The 24,379-nt window shown below is 40.8% G+C and overlaps 1 protein-coding gene across 1 annotated transcript in view; it reads right to left on the bottom strand.

Moving 5' to 3' along the window:
- Nucleotides 1–16,735: 16,735 nt before the first annotated feature.
- LOC136863318 (uncharacterized) overlaps nucleotides 16,736–24,379 on the bottom strand; it is a 109,234-nt gene continuing 101,590 nt past the window's right edge. The window contains exon 7 of the mRNA XM_067139707.2: nucleotides 16,736–17,158. Within this exon, the coding sequence (XP_066995808.2) occupies nucleotides 16,894–17,158 (265 nt within the window). The 3' untranslated portion in view covers nucleotides 16,736–16,893. The remainder of the gene's footprint in view (nucleotides 17,159–24,379) is intronic.

The following is a 24,379-nucleotide window of genomic DNA, read 5'->3' as shown; positions in this document are numbered from 1 at the left end:
CAGATGTAGATATATGATTGGACAGAGGTAAAGTAGAGAAGAATCAACAGAAGCGTATCAAGTGTTCGTCGTTAAGACAAACACTACCGTTCTAAAGCTAAACAAGTTACGACTCCTCAGATGTATAAGACAAGATCAGTGACAGTCCCCCCCCCTTCCTTTTCATTGTTTATATAGAACAGGCAGGAAAGGAATTCAAAGAGGAATTTGGGAAGGGAATCACAATCCAAGGAGAGGAAATCAAACCCTGAGATTCGCTGATTATATTGTTGTGCCCTTGTTGGCAGGACCTGGTGTTTACAGTGCACTATGTCTTCTGGTATGGGCTAGAGCAATTTTGTTACTTTCATTGATCTGTCCCTGTCTTATCCTTGGCTTTGACAATATAAACGTGACTGAGGTATGAGCGATGCTAGTAACGCCATTCCTTCTGCAGCCAGTCCCTGCTATGAATGGTGTGAAAATGTTGCTCATAGGGTCGGTTGGTGCATTTCAGTAGGCTTTTGTTTTGCTAGCGGCTTTACGTCACACCGACACAGATAGGTCTCATGGCGACGACGGGATAGGAAAGGCCTAGGAGTTGGAAGGAAGCGTCCGTGGCCTTAATTAAGGTACAGCCCCAGCATTTGCCTGGTGTGAAAATGGGAAACCACGGAAAACCATCTTCAGGGCTGCCGACAGTGGGATTCGAACCCACCATCTCCCGGATGCAAGCTCGCAGCTGCGCGACTCTAACCGCACAGCCAACTCGCCCGGTTCCAGTGGGCTTGGCAGACTGATATGTATTAGCAACTTCTGGCTTGGTGAGGAAAGCAACGGGAAACTACCTCACTCCTCATTTCCCTAGTACGCCTCATCAGTGACGCCTAGGCCATCTATGACAGCTGATGTCGAAGTTGTTGAGTATCCAACCAGCCTTAGGGCTGAAGACTGTACACGCTTACATTGTCATTTTATCTAAGACTGCACAAGATCTGGAGAAATTGCTGAATGATATGGACAGAGTCTTGGGTAAGGAGTACAAGGGGGAAATAAATAAGTCCAAAACAACCGAGTGCAGTCGAACGAAATCAGGTGACTCAGGAAATATTAGATTAGGAAATTAAGTCTCAAAGGATGTAGATGAATATTGTTACTTGGGTAGTAAAATAACTAACGATGGCAGAAGTAAGGTGGACATAAAATGCGGACTAGCACAAGCAAAGAAGACCTTTCTTAAGAAAAGAAATTTGCTCACTTCGAACATGGATACTGGGATTAAAAAGATGTTTTTGAAGCGTGGAATTGTATGGAAGTGAACCATGGACGATAACTAGCTCATAAAGAAAGAAAATAGAAGCTTTTGAAATGTGGTGTTACAGAAGAATGCTCAAGATGATATGGATAGATCGAATCACGAATAAAGAGGTACTTAATCGAATTGGAGAGAGAAGATCAATTTGACTAAATTTGACTAGAAGAAGAGATAGAAATAGGACACATCTTAAGACACCCAGGACTTGTTCAGTTGGTTTTTGAAGGAAGTGTAGGCGGTAAGAACGGTAGGGGCAGACCAAGGTATGAATATGACAAGGAGATTGAGCAGATGTAGGATGCAGTAGTTACGTAAATATGAAACGGTTAGCACAGGATAGGGTAGCATGGAGTGTTGCACAAAACCAGTCTATGGACTGATGACTCAAACAACAGCAACAGTGACACTAACCATTTAATACTGGCTTTAGATATCTATCAATTATATCTTTCCAGTGATAACACTTCCTACTGACGTCAGACTCTGTATTCACTCGATAATGGTTAATAGTAGGCAGAAAGCCACTTGACATCAGTCATAAATACATCGCTGTCTTTGCGTCATATCAGGTGTCTACAATTGAATAGAGCAAAGGTAAAGAAGAGAACGTCACAAATGTAGCCATTTACAGTATGTTGGGAACCACTGACACATTCATCACAAGCTGAAGACGGGGAAATAATTGAAAAATCTTCTTTAGAATGAAGGAGATTAGAATCTTTTAAATTTATTGCACATTTCCAAAATTTGTCTTGTCCACCAATATGAAAATTTATGTTAGTCCTTTCGGTTTCTTTCCATCCTCTGCTGTTGACGCACACGAGTTTGGTAGTAGTGCGGGACAAAATTCCAGCACCTCAGCGTCTCCAAAAACCGTAAAAGTAGTTAGTGGGACACAAATCCAATAACATTATTATTATAGTATTAGTGCTATATTATCCCCTCTATTGCTAGTGGAACACTTATGTACAAAGGAAAGGGTGCGTATAATCACAGGCCAGTTAGATTGACATGGCTTGCATGTAGGTTCTGGAAAAGTATTCTTTCTGGCTATAATAGGCACGTTTGTCAAATTACTGATTGGTTTGATAGAAGGCAATACGGGTTCATTGAGGGTTATTCTAGTAAAGCTCAACTTGTAGGATATGAACAAGACATGGCGAATAATTTAGATTCAGGGGGTCAAATCAACTGCATCACTATTCTTAGAAGTGAAGCTTCCACGGTGTGAAGAATTATTTAATTTAATTTCCGGGCTGAACCGTGTTGTAGTTGTCTGCACATGCCGACGTTTCGAATACATTAGAAATACTACAGACAGAATCGGCAAGATACTGGACAAATACGACATAAAAACTATCTATAAACCTCACCGGAAGCTAGCCCGTTATCTACCACCAGTAAAAGACACAGTAGAATTACAGGCCCCTGAAGTATATCACATTGAATGTAGCTGCGGAGCTTGTTATGTTGGTGAAACAAAACGTCTGATCTCCACCCGCCTAAAAGAACATATCCGTCACACCAAGAACAAAAACACAGATATTTCAACGGTAGCCAAACATTCCTACGAAACAAGGCACGGAATATCATTTGATAAGACCAAGATCCTAGCAGCTATCCCTTGGAATCTGGAAAGGAAAATCCGCGAGGCTATCGAAATCAAGAAACATCCGAACAACATAAATTTAGAAGAAGGATATAAAATCAGTAATTCTTGGATGCCTGTCATTCATAGTTTAAGTCATACAGACCACAACATAAACACACGGGCCGAAACCCCATTACATATCAGCGCAGGCAAGCCCCCACTACCTGGCTGTGACACATACCTTCCAGAATACTCACGAGACAGCCAGGGCTTACGTCAGCCAGAAAGGCTAGGATATAAAAGGCCAAGGTCAAGGCCACTCTAGTAGTGTAAATTTTTGTCTGGGAGACTGATTACTTCGTAGCGAGTAGGGGTATCTCAGTCGCCTTGACAAAGAATACTGCAATGTATTCGAAACGTCGGCAAACTGTACGTGATATGCGTACAAGTACAACACGGTTCAACCCGGAAATTAAATTAAATAATGCATCGCTATTGACCCATTTAATGCTTTTAATAAGGTGGATCGTGGACAACTACTGACCTGAATGAGAGTTAGTGGACTAGACAAAAGAGTAAATGGACGCATGGCTAAATTTCTAAAAAACAGATGTCAGAGTATTAGAATAGGTGAAGCATTATCTGACCCTGTGATGATAAAGAAGGGGTTTGCAAGGCAATTTCATTGGACCTTAATGTTTTTCTATACTAATATTATAAAGAGGAAAATGTGTATACTTGTTTGTAACGAATAGACTCAAAAACTACTGAACCGATTTCAAAAATTACTTCACCTATAGAAAGCTACATTGCCAGTGAGTAACATGGGCTGTATTTCATTTTCAAAACAGTTCGATGATGGGGGATCCGACGGGGGAGAATAAAATAACAGGCTAATATAGGCGAAATATCGAATTTGTCGTACAAGGACGAGACAAAGCTCAGTTTAAGCCCCTTGATGCAAATAACAAAACTCGGTAAGCCCTACGGGCCCCCAAACCAACCGATGTGGATATATTGCTCTAGGAATCGGATAAAAAAGAAATGAACTGCCGTAACCATGGCAATGTCAGCTCCAGGATGTTTTAGCAGCGAGTTTGGGCATGGCTGCGAACCAAAATTGGTACACATATGACTTACTATCTGGAAAAGAATATGCTGTTATGTAAGACACTCATAGGACTCCTTTGGGCGGGGATGGAGAGCGGGTGAAGTATAAAAATAATATACATATAAATGTCATTCTTTGTTTGCATGTGTGTATGTATTACATCTCTTCCTAAACCACTGGAGCGATTTCAACCAAATTTGGTACACTTATGACTTAGTATCAGGAGACAAACCGCGTTGGGGGTACAACACCCCTAGCACCCTTATGGACAAGGCGGGAGGGGGGGGAGGTATAAAAATAATATACATATAAATGTCATTCTTTGTTTGCATGTGTGTATGTATTACATCTCCTCCAAAACCACTGGAGCGATTTCAACCAAATTTGGTACACTTATGACTTAGTATCAGGAGACAAACCGGGTTGGGGTACAACACCCCTAGCACCCTTATGGACAAGGCGGGAGGGGGGGAGGTATAAAAATAATATACATATAAATGTCATTCTTTGTTTGCATGTGTGTATGTATTACATCTCCTCCTAAACCAATGGAGCGATTTCAACCAAATGTGGTACACTTAGGATCAGGAGACAAACCGCGTGGGGGTAAGATACCCCTAGCACCCTTACGGACAAGGCACGAGGGGGGGGAGGAAGTATAAAAATAATCTAGAATATCGAATCCATAGTTTTCGTGGTCGCTGAAATGAATAGTGAAACTCCGAATTTTTTAAAGTTCATGTTCAGCCCCCTTTGGGGTGGGGGTGAGGGGGGAGTGAGATATAAAAATAATCAAAAATTGTGTCGAATCTACAGTTTTCGGGGTCACTGAGATGAATGGTGACAATCCAGACGTTTTATCTCTTAGAGGGATAGTATTATTGATAGTTGAAATCCTGTACATCGTATCTATAGTGCGACGGCTAAATACATATAGTTATCACTTTTAAATTTTAGACAGGATCAGAAACTTCCCAGTCGATTCGAGCTTCCATATGGAGAAAGTTTTACTCGAAGATTAAATAATCTAAATAATCTAAATAATTCTAAAACTACATAATAGATCGTAACATATCAATCTGCAAGTCAAAAAGGATTTCTATAAAAAATCACTTTACACATAACTAACTGATAATACGTGCCTTTGCTGGCGGGACCTAGTGTTTAGAGTGCACTATGTCTTCTGGTATGGGCTAGAGCAATTTTGTTACTTTCATTGATCTGTCTCAGCTTTATCCTTGGCTTTGACAAAATGAAAGTGACTGAGGTATGAGTGATATTAGTAATGCCATTCCTTCTGCATCCAGTCCCTGCTGTGAATGGTGTGAAAATATTGCTCATAGGGTCGGTTGGTGTACGCATTTCAGTGGGCTTGGCAGACTGATATGTAATACCAACTTACGGCTCGGTGAGGAAAGCAACGGGAAAATACATCACTCCTCATTTCCCTAGTACACCTCTTCAGTTATGCTTAGGCCATCTATGACAGCTGATGGCGGAGCTGTTGAGGATCCAACCAGCCCCCGGGCTGAGGACTAAACATACACATACAACTGATAATACAAATCTTTAGGGTAAACATTCAGAAACTCTCCGGACAACGCCGGATACTACAGCTAGTGATATATACACACTGACTGACAGAGCAAATGCAACACCAAGAAGGAGTGGTCAGAACTTTATGCCAATTGCAGGGTAGACTGACGTCACTGAGGTATGCTCATGATGTGAAATGCGCCGCTGTGCTGCGCACGTAGCGAACGATAAATGGGACACGGCGTTGGCGAATGGCCCACTTCGTACCGTGATTTCTCAGCCGACAGTCATTGTAGAACGTGTTGTCGTGTGCCACAGGACACGTGTATAGCTAAGAATGCCAGGCAGCCGTCAACGGAGGCATTTCCAGCAGACAGACGACTTTACGAGGGGTATGGTGATCGGGCTGAGAAGGGCAGGTTGGTCGCTTCGTCAAATCGCAGCCGATACCCATAGGGATGTGTCCACGGTGCAGCGCCTGTGGCGAAGATGGTTGGCGCAGGGACATGTGGCACGTGGCACGTGCGAGGGGTCCAGGCGCAGCCCGAGTGACGTCAGCACGCGAGGATCGGCGCATCCGCCGCCAAGCGGTGGCAGCCCCGCACGCCACGTCAACCGCCATTTTTCAGCATGTGCAAGACACCCTGGCTGTTCCAATATCGACCAGAAGAATTTCCCGTCGATTGGTTGAAGGAGGCCTGCACTCCCGGAGTCCGCTCAGAAGACTACCATTGACTCCACAGCATAGACGTGCACGCCTGGCATGGTGCCGGGCTAGAGCGACTTGGATGAGGGAATGGCGGAACGTCGTATTCTCCGATGAGTCACGCTTCTGTTCTGTCAGTGATAGTCACCGCAGACGAGTGTGGCGTCGGCGTGGAGAAAGGTCAAATCCGGCAGTAACTGTGGAGCGCCCTACCGCTAGACAACGCGGCATCATGGTTTGGGGCACTATTGCGTATGATTCCACGTCACCTCTAGTGAGTATTCAAGGCACGTCAAATGCCCACCGCTACGTGCAGCATGTGCTGCGGCCGGTGGCACTCCCGTACCTTCAGGGGCTGCCCAATGCTCTGTTTCAGCAGGATAATGCCCGCCCACACACTGCTCGCATCTCCCAACAGGCTCTACGAGGTGTACAGATGCTTCCGTGGCCAGCGTACTCTCCGGATCTCTCACCAATCGAACACGTGTGGGATCTCATTGGACGCCGTTTGCAAACTCTACCCCAGCCTCGTACGGACGACCAACTGTGGCAAATGGTTGACAGAGAATGGAGAACCATCCCTCAGGATACCATCCGCACTCTTATTGACTCTGTACCTCGACGTGTTTCTGCGTGCATCGACGCTCGCAGTGGTCCTACATCCTACTGAGTCGATGCCGTGCGCATTGTGTAACCTGCATATCGGTTTGAAATAAACATCAATTATTCGTCCGTGCCGTCTCTGTTTTTTCCCCAACTTTCATCCCTTTCGAACCACTCCTTCTTGGTGTTGCATTTGCTCTGTCAGTCAGTGTATATGAGTAAATTATTGGAATTAAGGATAAGTAGTTTTACGGATGACGTTGTACGGTATAGAGTAATAAATAAAGTACATGATTGTGTGCATCTGCAAAAAGACCTTGACAACGTTGAGAGATGGACGGCAGATGACGGAGTGAGGAGTCAGGTTGTAAGCTTCACCAAGAGAAAAAGTCCTCTCAGTTTTAATTGCAGTGCTGATGAAGCGGATGCACCTCATATAGATCACTGTAAGTGTTAATATAAGGAAACTTCTTCGATGGGGTAATCATATTAACAGGATTGTAAATAAAGGTTACGGATCCCTTTATAGGGTTAAGAGGGTATTTAGCGGCTGTAGTAAGCATATGAACGAGTGGCTTCCAAAAAAGGTATTAAAGTCGCGTGTTTCTTGAAGAAAACCCCACCGGAAATATCGACTGAGTCAGAACTAACGAGTGACAAAAGGAACTCTGCTCGGCAGTTCTCTAGAAATAACTTTAATGTTTTATCATTATTATTATTATTATTATTATTATTATTATTATTATTATTATTATTATTATTATTATTATTATTATTATTATTACAACTTCCCCCATGCGGAGGCTGCCACAAGGACAAAGTATGTCGACTACACAGTATTTTGTCTTCTAAGTTATTGTTGACTTTGCTAGTGTGCCAGGTAGAAGATTCATCAAAAGGCTCAGAAATAGATTTGCAATACGGTTCTTCAGATGTTATATCGATGATTACGGAGTATGGTCACTGAACCTCGTATTGCGGCGATAGTGATGTCGTGAAGTCGTGTCCGGCTGTTGATATGTTTCCTCTTCAGATTTGTGCCGGATGTTACGAGTGTTCGTTCTTAATCATCTTATTGTTCTGGAACAAACTTTCGAAATTGTATAACGTACTTTTGGAGCTGCCTGTAATGCCACGTGGAGATATTGTCGTGATTTTGTAGGTCAGCAATATCGAGTTTTCTAGGATATGATTAGTTAACGAAACATCAGAAGGTAATCCCTGCATTCTTACTGGTCACATTCTGCTACACCACGATCATCGGCTCCTCGCTGGGAGCGGAACACCGCCTAGAGGTTGGAGCTCTCCTCAACCCTCGAGGGTAAACACTTTAGTACTTGCTAATTTTCGGTTGTAACTTCTCTTAAATTTAATGTCACTTGTTTTCTAAATTCAGGAATTTACCATTTGATTTCACTTTAACCTCTACTTTTGTTAAGTTAAGCGTGGCGTAATTTCACAATTACACCCATCTAGATGGAGGCAAGCTTTTTCAAACCTTATTTTGATCACTCATCATGCTTCCCCTAGTATAAATCTGCATAAATGAAAAATATTCCCCAAAAGAAATGTCATTCGCGAAGTTGTTTCTCTTCACAATGTCATTTTTTTCTAAGATACATTTTTCCAATCTTATTATAATTCTTGTAGCTTGGACGTAGTTAGAATGGGAACTGCCCACTTGGAAGAATTCTAGGTTATGTCGTTTTTGCAGTATCCAGCTTTATGTGTTTTTTTACTGTTTCTAATTTTCATTTGGGACTTGATTTAATGTTAAATGGATGTGAAATATTCACGAAAGGTTTTAGGTTAAGTGCATTGAGTACAGGTTTTATTATAGATCAACTGTGCATAGTGGAACCAGTAACTATTTTTTTATATTTTTACAATTGGCTTTACGTCGCACCGACACAAATAGGTCTAGGGCTAGGAGGGGAAAGGAAGCGGTCATGGTCTTAATTAAGATACATTTGTCTAGTATGAAAATGGGAAACTACGGAAAACAGTCTTCAAGCTGTGTTCGAACCCACTATCTTCCGAATGCAAGCTCACGGCTGCGCGTCCCTAACCGCACGGCCAACTCGTTCGGTTAACTATTTTTTTATTTTATTTTAAGTTTCCTTTCTTTCTTTTAACAATTCTAGGTTACAGTATATAGTTTTTGCTCCAGCTTTATGTATTTTGCTGTTTCTCATTTTCATTTGAGACCTGATTTAATGTTAAAATAAATTTATACCTTGGGAAACTTATCAAAATCGAACTTTAATTATTTAAATTTATATATATAATTTAATTATATTTCCTTGTTTTTTTTAATGTTTTAAGGTATACGATTTTCGAGGTGTAAAATTTACATTTAAACTGGATTTGCTGTACCCGACGTTTGGTTAATTCTCCAGTTCGGAGGCTGGGTGTTTGGTGTTCGTCTTAATACATTTCTTCATTTATATACAAACCACCACACACGCACGCAATAACGAATACATCCGTCCACATAAGGTTTGCGTCGGGAAATGCATCCCGTTGTAACAATGGGCCAAAACCATACAAAATATCGACCCCGGGTAGTTGGGAAGGCCAGGAAGAAGAAGTACAAGAAAAATGTGTCAGATTCAAAATATTGGAAATTGGATTTTCTAAATCAGTTATTATTTTGTTGTTTACACTTTTCAAATAGATCTAATACCTGATGAGATGATGATGATGATGATGCTTGTTGTTTTAAGGGGCCTTACATCGAAGGTCATCGGCCCAAAGACCTAATACCTCCGGAGATATTAAAAGTTTGTCCACAATTATTATTCTTGGTACAACATCAAAAAAGTATGAAAATCTCTCAACTTTTATCATTTTTGTTGAGTAAATGGCTGCGCGGCTTGGGACATGCAGCTATCAGCTTGCATTCGAGAGATAGTGGGTTCGAAAACCACTGTCGGCAGCCCTGAAGATGAATTTTCGTGGTTTCCCATTTTCACACCAGGCAAATTCTGGGGCTGTAACTTAATTAAGGCCACGGCCGCTTCCTCCTCACTTCTATCCCTTTCCTAGCCTATCGTCACCATAAGACCTATCTGTGTCGGTGCGACGTAAAATAAATTGTAAACAATAAGCTCTTATTATTTACAGATAATATTAACGAAAAAATTAGGTATTTCCTGTTCTGTCTCCCTTAATCCAGTGGCGTACTCAAGGGGTGGGTTTATCATATTCAACTTCAGCATACGAACGGTTTTTCTCCTTTTTATTGAAACTTAAAATAATATACAATAAATATTACGGAATGAATTGCTTATTTCTCACATTTAAAGTAAAACCTGCGACGATAAATAATAATATACTAATAATAACAGTAGCAATATTACCGAGTGTAGTGGCCACGCCTGTTAACGCCAAGCTTTGCATTCTGGAGACGAGTGGGTTCGAACCCCACCGTCGGCTGTCCTGAGAATTATTTTCTGTGGTTTCCCATTTTCACTTCCAGGAAAATGCCTATTCATAAGCCACTGCCTGTTATTTCCATCTCCTTCCCCCAATTTCATTTACCACCATTCATTTTATCTTCAATAGTTCCTCAAGTGAGGTTGGCGTCCGGAACGGCATCCGGCCTTAAAATCATGCCATCTTATTTATCCTCGCTCATCTCCGACCCTATATTAGGAAACTGTAGTAAATAGGGTGGATAGACAGACGACATTATTATTATTATTATTATTATTATTATTATTATTATTATTATTATTATTATTATTATTATTATTATTATTATTATTATTATTATTATTATTATTATCTTTATCTTTTATTGTGATCTTTTGTGATAGTGAGTGACATCAGTAATTCTAGTTTGTTCTCAACTCTATGCACAATTTGTGCGCTGTATCTTAATCATCATCATCATCATCATCTGTTTATCTTCCAGGTTCGGCTTTTCCCTCGGACTCAGCGAGGGATCCCACTTCTACCGCCTCAAGGGCAGTGCCCTGGAGCTTCAGACCCTTGGTCGGGGGATACAACTGGGGAGTATGACCAGTACTTCGCCCAGGCGGCCTCACCTGCTATGGTGAACAGGGGCCTTGTAGGGGGATGGGAAGATTGGAAGGGATAGGCAAGGATGAGGGAAGGAAGCGGCCGTGGCCTTCAGTTAGGTACCATCCCGGCATTCGCCTGGAGGTAAAGTGGGAAACCACGGAAAACCACTTCGAGGATGGCTGAGGTGGGAATCGAACCCACCTCTACTCAGTTGACCTCCCGAGGCTGAGTGGACCCCGTTCCAGCCCTCGTACCACTTTTCAAATTTCGTGGCAGAGCCGGGAATCGAACCCGGACCTCCGGGGGTGGCAGCTAATCACGCTAACCACTACACCACAGAGGCGGCTCTGTATCTTAAAATAAAATAAAATATTATTATTATTATTATTATTATTATTATTATTATTATTATTATTATTATTATTATTATTATTATTATTATTATTAACATTTCAGTGGCCATGGTGGTTCACCGATCAGGAGACGGAATGTTTTCAAGTTCTCCCGATCGCTACTGCTGTGATAGAAAGTTTCTTGTCATGCGGCAGGTATTTAGAATAGATAGCCTTCTGCATTTGTGCAAGTGAATGGGCGATGACCAAATCCTGCAGCTATTTTTGCAGCTTATTTTGCACAAGTCGTATACACCCTAAAATTACACAAAAGTATCTAGGAATAGGCTATGTTCCCCACATCAGTGGCGTGCATTGAACCCCATCTACCCCAGCGCTGTTGGGGTAAAGAACTTTGTATTAGCATTTTATAATTATTCCTCAGAACACTTTTTATAATGTTTAAAAAATTGCGAACATCTAAGCCAAGCCAAGTACAGCTGTCTCAACAATCCGCAGTGCAGGTTCTCCAGCAAGCTGGGTTTCCATGCCGGCGGGATAGAGAGCTACCCCCAGCGAAATTTAAGGTCGCTTGGGTGACGTATGCACTTGAAGCTTCCTCGAGGCGAAGCTGTGGCCCCTCCCCCTGCAGCAATTTACGGCGACAGGCCAGCTAGCTTAGGTAAGGGGCGTTAGTTTTAATACTTGACACTCGAAGTCTTCAGCGCCACTCATTAGAGACTGCAAGAAAAATATCAACATCTTAACTGTATAGCCACTTGCACATCGTCTTGCTAATAAAAATAGAGCCAGTATATGAAATATATTGTAATACAGAATAATACATTTTAGTCTAGGGTTTAGGCATGTATACAGTTTCTTCGAGCAATTAATTGATGGCATGTGTAGATTATGTGTTCCGATAGCTGCAGAAAAATATTTAGGTTGCCCAGCATGAACACAGAGTTAAGCGCGAAGTAAAAGAATTTTGTATTTGGTTGTCTGTGACGGTGGTATATAATGGATTTTTGTAGTGTTCCCCTTGGATTATAGATTAGGGTTTTGCTAGTTCTGTGCATTCTTTATGAATATAACGTGTGTTATACGTCACGACAGATATTTTCCCTCGTTTGTCGTTGATGCACGTACACTCAGTATACGAGTGAAACTATGAAACTTCAGCGAGGTAAAATACCAGTTAAATTTTGCCGATTAGTTGAGATTAGGCTTTTTAAGTAAAAAACAAATAGTTAGTCCCAGTGTATTTTTGTGAAAACCATGACTATACTATCACGAAGAGTCACCGGATGAAACTGTAAGTACATTGTTTAATATCTGCTATAGATTAAGTTATGATGGTGTCGTCACTGCCGTGAATATCAATTTGGAAGTATGTGCGAGCGTGTGGTCGAAAATACTATTGAAAGAACTTTCTCAGGTAGACCTTTCCACGAAAAAGGCAGCCTTATAAAATGGTAAATGTTGACTTTAGAGAGTGTAATGGGGCTACGATTGTTTATATTTAAAAATCTTTTTTGCAGCTGGGGTAATGAATATGTTCACCGCACACCACTGCCCTACATATGCGATGGACCCGAGAACAAAATTTCGTCACGCTCTCTTTTCGAACGTGAGTGGCTGAGTTTTAAATCGTTTTCACACCAAAATGGAAAAAAATTCTTAGGTTTTACAACTACATTACCTTCAGAGGCGGTAGAGAAAATTATTTAGCGGAGGAGAAAAATAGGTTATGACTCGAAGGAGATGTGTAGCGGCGTCGCTACTGTTGTAATAATTGGTGCCTTGGAAGAGTGTGGCATTGCAACTAATGAGCCCGCTGCCACACTGGGGAGAAAAGCTGGTTATTTTACGACTTACTGCCTGAATACTTTGAAGTGTTGTTGATTTTATATTCTCAATCGGCGATATAAATTTATAATTCCCTTCAGGAAAAACTTTGATTTTGAAAGCCAAGAAAGGTGGAGATACTTATCCTTTGTGCTTCAAATGAGGTTGTCAGTGGGGTACAAATGGTAAGCCACAATAGGGTCAAACGTTGATTATTTTACGACTGAGAAGCCTGAGTACTATAATTTCATTTTTATTGATAGGATTGGAAATATAAAAGAAACGAGTCTAGAACAACCAATACCAGATTCCGTTGAAGTCCCATGGTCGTCACTCAACCCTCTAGGAAGGAGACCCGTTGGAGATATTTAAAATTTAAAGATGTTTCAGGATGATGTATTCTCTCTATTCTTGACGTAATATAACGTGACACATCTAGCGGATAAATTATAAATTTGGAGACACCAAATGCTTGCTATATTTATTCAACAATTCTGTGTTACATAATAATACAAAAAGTGATCAAGGACACTGTACAATACAAGAGGCACACTGGTTATTTTACAGTAAATAATGTAATTATCATAGTTATAAATGATATGTTTTCTTTAGTCTTCACGTACTCTCTTAATTCATTGTTCTTAATTTTTCCTCTTTGGAATCTAGATTGGAATTATTCGATTTATTCTCTACCAGTATTGCTTCCGTTTGAGAAAATAATATTCGGAATAAATATTGTAACTGTGCACCCTAACTCTCTTCAACTTTACAGGCTGTTTTAAAAATTATAATATGAAAGAAATGTACATGTTGAGAAAATATGAGAGATCTTCTGATGTAATATGTATTTGCAAACATTTACCTACTTGAAACTTTGTGGAACCAGCACAGGCTAATTGTTAGGGATGTAACCGGTAGCCCACGCCCTGTTGGGAAGGGATGGAGCGAGAAGGAACTAGCCACCCTATCCCAGGTGAACTCTGGCTCAGAATGCCTGATTAGTCGCCCTGTCTTAGCTGGGAGCTAACGTCCAGATTTCTATACGGCTCTTGATTGACTTCTAACAATTATTTGGCTTTCATGCATAGAGTAATTTACGTCTTGTTTATCATTCTCGTAGTGGCATTCAGTATGAAGTAGGAACTTGTTCGCTACTTCAGAGGGCAGATACTCTGTTGAACTTAAAGATTCTGTACAAAATCGAATATAAAAATTATTATTATTATTATTATTATTATTATTATTATTATTATTATTATTATTATTATTATTATTATTATTATTAGAAGTGGTAGCATGAGAGAGTCGAGTGTTATTGTCAATGGCTTCTCATCAGGGTGACAGTGGTTCGAACCTTGGCCAACGTACAGTATAATTATATTAATGTATTATTATTATTATTTCTTCGATTTTCGTCCACTTTGGACTACGGTAAACAACTGACTTGTTGGTTAGTCGTTTTTTCTTCTCCCAGAACTTCTTCATCATTTCAGCGTGGTTCCTCCTCCTCTCCCCTGCTCATATGTTCTTGGATTTTTAATTTTGCTTTTCCTGGAACCCCTTGAATTTATCAATTTTAGCTCGAAACATATCTCTATTAAATTCTTTTGGACTGATGCCAACTTCCTCCATGTCCTTTCTTGTTTCTTCTGCCCATCAGTAGTTGCTTTTAATTTGATGATGTAGTTAAATATTTTCTTTGTTAGTCGACTCTCGCTCATTCTTGTGAGATGCCCATAAAACTTCAGTCTCCTCTTAAGTGTGGTGCCTCTGATCTTCTATATCTGTCTGTCTATCTGTATGTATGTATTGAACCCTTTAAGATAAGGCCATGGGTTCAGTATGTATGTATGTATGTATGTATGTATGTATGTATCAGTGGCGGCGCGTTCTATATGTTCAGTGGTTCAGTGAACCCCCTAGAAATAGATAAGTCTAGGTAAAATGGTTTGTCAGAGCCTATTCCTTAAATTTGCTCCGTATATCAGCGCGCGTAGCGGTATTTTTGACATCAACACTCGGTTGCACTCCGAAACCAGCGAAGAGGTTCAATTTCGGGACCGAACGCTCGGGGCCGTGAGACGTAAGGCGGGTGCGCAAGGCGAGGGGCTGTGAGGAGCAGGGAAAACATAGCCCAGGAATCGCTGGCAACTGGACCAGCGATAGACACGAGTTACATCGAGCAGTCCCGAAATTAGCCGAAGCATTGTCAGAGCGCGCGGTTAAAATTTGCCGTACGTGGTAGGTTTTGAAGGGATTTTAATTTGGCGATTTTGCCATTCTGATGTAATTAACCGCAATGGGCCAGAATATTTTGCTAACTACGGTTTGTATAGCATCAATAGGCGTACGTAAACTAAGTTTATGTAATTAAATGAAACTTTTCATTAGTAACATGTGCTTTATGAAAAGTAAACGGCAAAATACGGCAACACATAAGTAACAGTAGTCTGCCTAACATGTTCTTGAAGAAGTTATTCCTACGTAAGCAACGTCTTCAAAATGAGGGGAAATTGGATCAGCTTAAAGTAATTGCACCTCATATTCTCTGTCTTTCATTCTTCATTGTTTTGATAACTTGTTCGAGCTGTAGCCGTGTCTCTGCAAAGCAAAGTCGCGTTTCTAATCAAGCAATGTCACTATTTTACATCTATGTAAACATCAAGTAACAATATTAATCTGAACACGTTATTTTCTACAACAGTGAACCCCCAGATGTTTCATCCACGCGCCGCCACTGGTATGTATGTATGTATGTATGTATGTATGTATGTATGTATGTATGTATGTATGTATGTATGTATGTATGTATGTATGTATGTATGTATGTATGTATGTATGTATGTATGTATGTATGTATGTATGTATGTATGTATGTATGTATGTATGTATGTATGTATGTATGTATGTATGTATGTATGTATGTATTGATCTTCATTCCTCCTCTTCCTCTTTGTATCATCCTTTCTTTTATCGGGTCCTAATCACTCCTCAGTTCCCTAGTACGCCTCTTCAGTGATGCCTAGGCCATCTATGACAGCTGATGGCAGAGCTGTTGAGGATCCAACCAGCCTTAGGGCTGAAGACTGAACATATATACAATATATTTCTCACGATTTTTCTTTCTTCCTTCTTTAGCTCATCCATTTCCCTTTTCTTATTCTGTTTCAGACATTCTGAACTGTAAAGATTCCTCTGACTTGATAACCGCGGTATAGTGTCTGATCTTTACCCTGTAAGATATCGTTCTTTTGTTTTATATATTCTGTACTAATCTATAGGCTAACTCCATATTTCTGGCCCTTCAATTATTTGCTTCTTTATCAAGCCCGTTTGGCTGGATCCATTCACCAAGATATTGACATTTATTATTATTATTATTATTATTATTATTATTATTATTATTATTATTATTATTATTATTATTATTATTATTATTATTATTATTATAGAAATTTGTCACTTATTCTGGAGTTAAGAAGCATGGAACTCAACAAGACAGTTCGTTTTGTTAATCTAGCATCAGAAGATGTCATTTGCTTTGTTTTACGAAGTGATATATCACTCCTAGTCACATTTCCCTGAAGTAATTAAGTTGACTTGTACGGTTGTCCGTCGTAAGAACAGAAAGTGAAGTAATGATAATGAAGATTTCATCCCGTAACCACTCATTTCATCTAGGCTCCGCTGCGCTGTCCAGTACATACACAAGTTTGAACGAGTTGTGTGTCATTGTTTTGAAACAATAAAATTGACGGATAAGAGGTTGGGATAAACCATGCTGGAACAGTTCGAGGAGTAGAACTGCTCTCTAATAAACTGGCGCGTTATTCCTTATCCATATCAGTGCTGCGGTTGTGAGGAGCCACCGGAGGACGTGCGGTCCAAGCCGGGTCGCTCGCTCTGTCTGTTGAAGTGCAGGGTGTAGTCTGGTACAGGAACAGGAGGTCTTTCCTCGTCTTCCACCTTGTCGTCTGTTATGGACATCAACTGTTTCTTCTTGAGCGCCAGAGCTGAGTTGATCTGGGGTAGCACGTACGACCATGGATACTGGTTTTGCAGCCCCTTAGGATGTGTTGTTTTGCTGGTACGCTTTACATCCTCTGACCTGCACACAAAATATCAACACTTAGGTCACACAATTACACATACATGTGTAATAATAATAATAATAATAATAATAATAATAATGGAGGTTGAGAACCTCTGAAAATGGAATGAAGAATGTGGTAATGCGATGATGTTGGACTGCCTTGCCTTTGCAGACGATGTCGTTCTTATTACAGACAACCGTCAAACAGCCAAGAAACAAGATGAAGAACTACAAAATGTTGCAATCAAAACAGGGTTAAGAATCTCCTTTGAAAAACCAGCATTCATGGATTCTATAAATAAATTTTAAAAAAGGCGACTCGGACAGACTTGTTACACTGTATGGGGATATCCAGCGTGTGCAAAAACTTAAATACCTAGGAGACATACTACTCACCCCAATGGAGAAGGAAAGGGGGGATTAAAGGACAGGGTGACAAGGACGGAGTTGGCATTCAGACTATGTCATGACACCTGTAAGTCCAAGTCCCTCTCAATTCAGGCCAAGTTAAAATATTACTGCACAGTGGTTAGAACGGAGTGCCTTTATGGAGCAGAAACTTTGACGAGGATGGCTGACCCAGTCCTTGAAAAAAGAGAAAGAAGATTCTTACGAAAAATCTTAGGCCCAAGAAAGTCGACGAGTGACCCAAACACATTCCGGTTAAGATCGAATTTGGAGCTCTACAAGACAGTAGAAAGAATCACGACTGTGATGAGGAGACTGACATTTTATGGGCCCTGAGAGATTGGCCAACAGAATACATCTTCTGCAGAAAAAGTGGAAAAAACAACCGGGATGGCTTACACAGGTGCACAATGACTTGGCAGAAATAGGTATCAAGGAAGAGGATATAAAAGAAAGGGCATCATTTAGGAAGAAGGTTGCGGGAATGAGGGATGCGTCTGAAGAGCAACATGCGAAGCCACGGAACATCTCGGTGGAAGAACAAGCAAGAACAAGTCAAAGACTCAAAGAATCTTTGGCGAGAGTGTAAAGAGGAGGGTATCAGTCTGCGTGACAGAAGGAAATATTGTAGCCCACAGGTGGCCGTATCGTTAAATAATAATAATAAGAAGAAGAAGAAGAAGAAGAAGAAGTTACTATGAGACTGCATTCGGGAAATGGTGGGTTCGAAGCTCTGAATATAGTTTTCCGTGTTTTCCCATTTTCATACCAGACAAATGCTGGCGATGTACCTTAATTAAGGCCATGGCCTCTATATTGCCAATCCTACCTTTTCCCAGCCTCGCGTCACCAAAAGCATGCAATGTGTTAGTGCAACGTTAAACCACCAATAAGAAGAACAAGAATGAACACCTATATGTAGTATAGCTTTCCCCAACTTTTAAACTTTATATTGTTTATCCTGTCCCATGCCTTAACGTACGATATGTCCGGTTCCATGGCTAACTGGTTAGCGTGCCGGCCTTTGGTCACAGGGGTCCCGGATTCGATTCCCGGCAGGGTCGGGAATTTTAACCATCATTGGTTAATTTCCCTGGCTCGGGGGCTCGGTGTATGTGTTGTCTTCATCATCATTTCATCCTCATCACGGCGCGCAGGTCACCTATAGGTGTAAAATCAAAAGACCTGCACCTGGCGAACCGAATCCCGTCCTGGGATCTCCCGGCACTAAAAGCTATAAGAGCACGTACGATATGATTTTAGTGAAAAGTCCCGAATTCTTTATTCATATCCATTTCAAGTCTTCCGGCTCCCTGACTGTTTAATGTACAAACCTTCGGTTCAAAGTGTTCCAAGTTTGATGTCCACTCAGACGGGTAACTTTTGTCGCGTCTGCATAGTTCCTATGACTGGGTAGTGGGTGTTTGTTTGTAGTACACTCATCTTCATTTACGCTCAGCACATCAATCTTCCAACCATGGGACGTAACACCTTGAGTAGACCACTTGATGCTATTCCACAGGAACAGGCTATATTCCAGTACGGGGTTTCACCCTCTCCCTTCCTACTATCATATATTATGTCATTCGTTTCGTCTCATTAACATCTCAGAAAACATGCATTAGTGAATACGTCTGCCAAGAAGGGCACCCCGTCGTAAAAACTCACTTCATACCCAACCGCGTACAGACACGCCTCAAGGGTTGGACACACAAGGCCGATTACAGAAACGGTACCATGTTTACGGTTAAACAATGTCTAAGTATGACTGGCGCTTTGCATAGGCGTTATTTATCACTTAGGCACTGTCTAAAACCGATGTTCAACCGGCCATGTTTAAACACTGCCGAGAACACTGTTTAACCTCATATTTTAGGAGTGAATCACAATAGGAGGATATATACCATGAAACATATGGCACAGGGAAACAGTCCGGTATCTGTCATCTTGACTACAGTTCTTGGCAATCGATATATTTTATTATATTTGGGATAATTTCCCGTGGAATTATAGGTCACTTCGACTATGTACATATCAGAATAACTTGTCCCGATCATCAGAGTGCTGTCACATGCATCAGCTGGGAGGCATTCAGTTATATTTACTGCCAAGTAAATACACAGAATAGTGACATTACAAAGTAGGTTGTGTGTGATGTTTTCTCTCAAATAAGTTTTTGGAAAGTATGAGATATGAAAAAGCAAGAACTGGGAAGGAAGAGCCGTGGCCATATTAACAGCCACACTATTTGCCTGCTTTAAAAATGGGGAATTACGGAAAACAATCTTCAGGGCTGCGGATGGTGCGTTTCGAACCTATGATCTCCATTCTACTTCTATTTCCATTTTCGAGCCAATATTGAGACTTTAAAATACGTCTAACTAAACACCGACTGAACATTGTTTGCACAATGGAACGTTGTACGCAACTTAGACGTTGTTTAGGTAGATGTTGTCTAAGGCTTAAAACTAGTCATCGTTTCTGCAATCAGCCCACATCAATCTTCCAACCCCCGCAGTCCTCCTTCCCCTTTCTGGATTTTCCCCAAATACTTGGAGTCAGCATTATAAGTGGTTTAAGACCAGTTTTACGGCCAGATGCCTTTCTTGACGCCAAACCTATGTGGTGAGATGTATCCACTAATGCATATTTCTTTGGTGGTTTTGTAGTATGACTTCCTGTAAGTAAATGAAGATGTGTATTATGACAAATACTGTAATGGTTCAAATCACGTTACAAGGTGATATCTGTATTTTTTATTATTATTATTATTATTATTATTATTATTATTACTATTATTATTATATTGTAATTATTATTATTGTTCAATTCAATTCCGCAATGATTATCGCTTGCGTGATTGTAGTTAAATTGTTACGTATATATATGTGTGTGAAGATTAACATTCAAGACATGTGCAGTGAGAGTTGCTGTATGATAATAGATGTGGATGTAGTCTGTGTAATAACTTGTGACATTACAACATGTTGCAATACTGCTAGCGGAACTCCCGAGTCATACCTCTATCATTGAGTGCATTTAGCGGTGAGTTCATTTTTTTGGAGAAACCTACTGCCGCCCCAAGCAATTTCAATATAGTATGTAACATTTGGAGTCGGGTGGGAAAATATTGTATTTATTTCTGGATATTGCGTAGGTGTGTCGGTTAAGAGTATAAATACTAGGACCAGCGTCTTATAGAGGCAGTCAAATGGATGGTGAACAGTGAGTGAGTCAATTGGAAGGAGAGACCTTAGTCGGTCAGTTAGTTGAAGTCATATAGAAGGAGAGACTTGCCATGAAGTCATACAGAAGGAGAGACTTGCCATGAAGTCAAATGGATGGAGACACTTGCCAAGAAGTGTTGTACTGAGATGAAAGTAGTCAGTCATCTGGATGGAGAAGCAGCAGTCACATGGATACTTATTCGTCAGTGAAACAAAAAGGATACATCACCAAATTAGGCTTGATACATCTACAGCAAACACCAACTCAAAGGAATACGTCGTTATTACACTCAAGGTGTTGAAGGTAAAATCAAGTGAACAGTGAGGGATAAATATATTATATAACATTTAAATGTCCGGTCAAGAGGAATTCAAATTTAATGCCTAGTTTCTTTCAGTTGTAATGTCATAATTTTATATTTTCATCTGATTTATCGAAGCAGATCTTCCTATTTTTCTATACAATTTAAGAATAATATTTTATTATATGAAATTAATTTATAGTTTTATTTCAATGGTAGAATTAGATAACCTCAAATTTAATGGGGAAACCGAACGACAATCTCCTTTTCCTAGAACCTATATGGTATGTTGTCAAAAGTAAGCTTATTACCCCACACCGTGGATATATTCAAGAATATTATTCTCTTATTGCTGCATTGAGTTGTAGCTGGCGCCCATCAAATAACGTATGTGTAAGTAATCAGGTAAGAACCAAGTGTGAGTACAAGGTCCGATGATTGTGTATTTTATTTTGAATATGGTTCATGTTTGTGGGTTACTGTAGTCACGTCCTCGTTCGTGAACCATGGGCAACGGCCGAGTGGCCTAGTAAGTGGTCCTGAGAGTCGGGATACCAGTTGCTATGGAATGGGAGTGGGCATCTCGGACATATTCTGAGTCGTGGTCCTCCTTGTGCTCAGGCGGCTAGGACTATACAATTCACCGGTGGTCCATAACCCGTTAGAGGAGAGATCCTCACTTGGATTATGTGCAAGTAGGGCAGCATCCTGCTTCATGAATTTACCGAGCTCAGAACACTTTAAGCAAGCCTCGGACCTATGGGAGTAATGGAGTCCCACTCCCATTTGACAGGCGAGGGACTCCTTGGAAACAACTTGGCGAACGAAATGGAATTCGATGGGGAGCTATCAATATTAATGGCGCTTATGGAAGAAAGAAGGTAGAACTGGCTGAGTCAGCAAAGAGGATGCATCTGGATGTGCTAGGAGTAAGTGATATTCGGGTAAGGGGAGATAATGAGGAAGAGATAGGAGATTATAAAGTGTACTTGACGGGTGTTAGAAAGGGAAGGGCAGAGTCTGGGGTGGGACTCTTTATCAGGAATACCTTTCCACGCAACATAGTTTCTGTTAAGCACGTAAATGAGCGAATGATGTGGGTAGATTTGTCAGTGGGAGGAATTAGGACAAGAATTGTGTCCGTGTATTCACCATGTGAGGGTGCAGATGAGGATGAAGTTGACAAGTTTTATGAAGCATTGAGTGACATCGTAGTTAGGGTCAACTGCAAGGATAGAATAGTGCTAATGGGCGATTTCAATGCGAGAGTTGGGAATAGAACTGAAGGATACGAAAGGGTGATTGGTAAATGTGGGGAAGATATGGAAGCTAATGGGAATGGGAAGCATTTGCTGGACTTCTGTGCTAGTATGGGTTTAGCTGTTACGAATACATTCTACAAGCATAAGGCTATTCACCGCTACACATGGGAGGCTAGGGGTACCAGATCCATAATAGACTATATCTTAACCGACTTCGAATTCAGGAAATCTGTTAGGAATGTACGTGTTTTTCGCGGATTTTTCGATGATACAGACCACTATCTGATCTGTAGTGAACTAAGTATCTCTAGGCCTAGGGTAGAGAAAGTGAAATCTGTCTGCAAACGAGTAAGGGTAGAAAATCTCCAGGACGAGGAAATTAGACAGAAGTACATGGATATGATTAGTGAGAAGTTTCGAACAGTAGACAGTAAGCAGGTTCAGGATATAGAAAGTGAATGGGTGGCATACAGGGATGCTGTAGTAGAAACAGCAAGGGAATGCCTAGGAACAACTGTGTGTAAAGATGGGAAAAGGCGAACATCTTGGTGGAATGAATAAGTGAGAGCAACCTGTAAACGTAAAAAGAAGGCTTATCAGAAATGGCTCCAGACAAGGGCCGAGGCAGACAGGGATTTGTACGTAGATGAAAGAAATAGAGCGAAACAAATAGTTGTTGAATCCAAAAAGAACTCATGGGAAGATTTTGGTAATAACCTGGAAAGGCTAGGTCAAGCAGCAGGGAAACCTTTCTGGACAGTAATAAAGAATCTTAGGAAGGGAGGGAAAAAGGAAATGAACAGTGTTTTGAGTAATTCAGGTGAACTCATAATAGATCCCAGGGAATCACTGGAGAGGTGGAGGGAATATTTTGAACATCTTCTCAATGTAAAAGGAAATCATCATGGTGGTGTTGCAAGCAGCCAAGCTCATGGGGAGGAGGAAAATTATGTTGGTGAAATTATGCTTGAGGAAGTAGAAAGGATAGTAAATAAACTCCATTGTCATAAGGCAGCAGGAATAGATGAAATTAGACCTGAAATGGTGAAGTATAGTGGGAAGGCAGGGATGAAATGGCTTCATAGAGCAGTAGAATTAGCATGGAGTGTTGGTAAGGTACCTTCAGATTGGACAAAAGCAGTAATTGCACCTATCTATAAGCAAGGGAACAGGAAGGATTGCAACAACTATCGAGGTATCTCATTGATTAGTATACCAGGCAAAGTATTCACTGGCATCTTAGAATGGAGGGTGCGATCAGTCGTTGAGAGGAAGTTGGATGAAAACCAGTGTGGTTTCAGACCACAGAGAGGCTGTCAGGATCAGATTTTCAGTATGCGCCAGGTAATTGAAAAATGCTACGAGAGGAATAGGCAGTTGTGTTTATGTTTCGTAGATCTAGAGAAAGCATATGACAGGGTATCGAGGGAAGAGATGTTCGGCATACTGGGGGACTATGGAATTAAAGGTAGATTATTAAAATCAATCAAAGGCATTTATGTTGACAATTGGGCTGCAGTGAGAATTGATGGTAGAATGAGTTCTTGGTTCAGGGTACTTACAGGGGTTAGACAAGGCTGCAATCTTTCACCTTTGCTGTTCGTAGTTTACATGGATCATCTGCTGAAAGGTATAAAATGGCAGGGAGGGATTCAGTTAGGTGGAAATGTAGTAAGCAGTTTGGCCTATGCTGACGACTTGGTCTTAATGGCAGACTGTGCCGAAAGCCTGCAGTCTAATATCTTGGAACTTGAAAATAGGTGCAATGAATATGGTATGAAAATTAGCCTCTCGAAGACTAAATTGATGTCAGTAGGCAAGAAATTCAACAAAATTGAATGTCAGATTGGTGATAAAAAGCTAGAACAGGTCGATAATTTCAAGTATTTAGGTTGTGTGTTCTTCCAGGATGGTAATATAGTAAGTGAGATTGAAGCAAGGTGTAGTAAAGCTAATGCAGTGAGCTCGCAGTTGCGATCAGCAGTATTCTGTAAGAAGGAAGTCAGCTCCCAGACGCAACTATCTTTACATCGGTCT

The sequence above is a fragment of the Anabrus simplex genome, chromosome 1 (assembly GCF_040414725.1).
Source record: "Anabrus simplex isolate iqAnaSimp1 chromosome 1, ASM4041472v1, whole genome shotgun sequence".
In the NCBI taxonomy this organism is placed as follows: Eukaryota; Metazoa; Arthropoda; class Insecta; order Orthoptera; family Tettigoniidae; genus Anabrus; species Anabrus simplex.
Note: the sequence above shows the minus strand (reverse complement) of the source record. Positions and strands in the feature narration are given on the sequence as shown.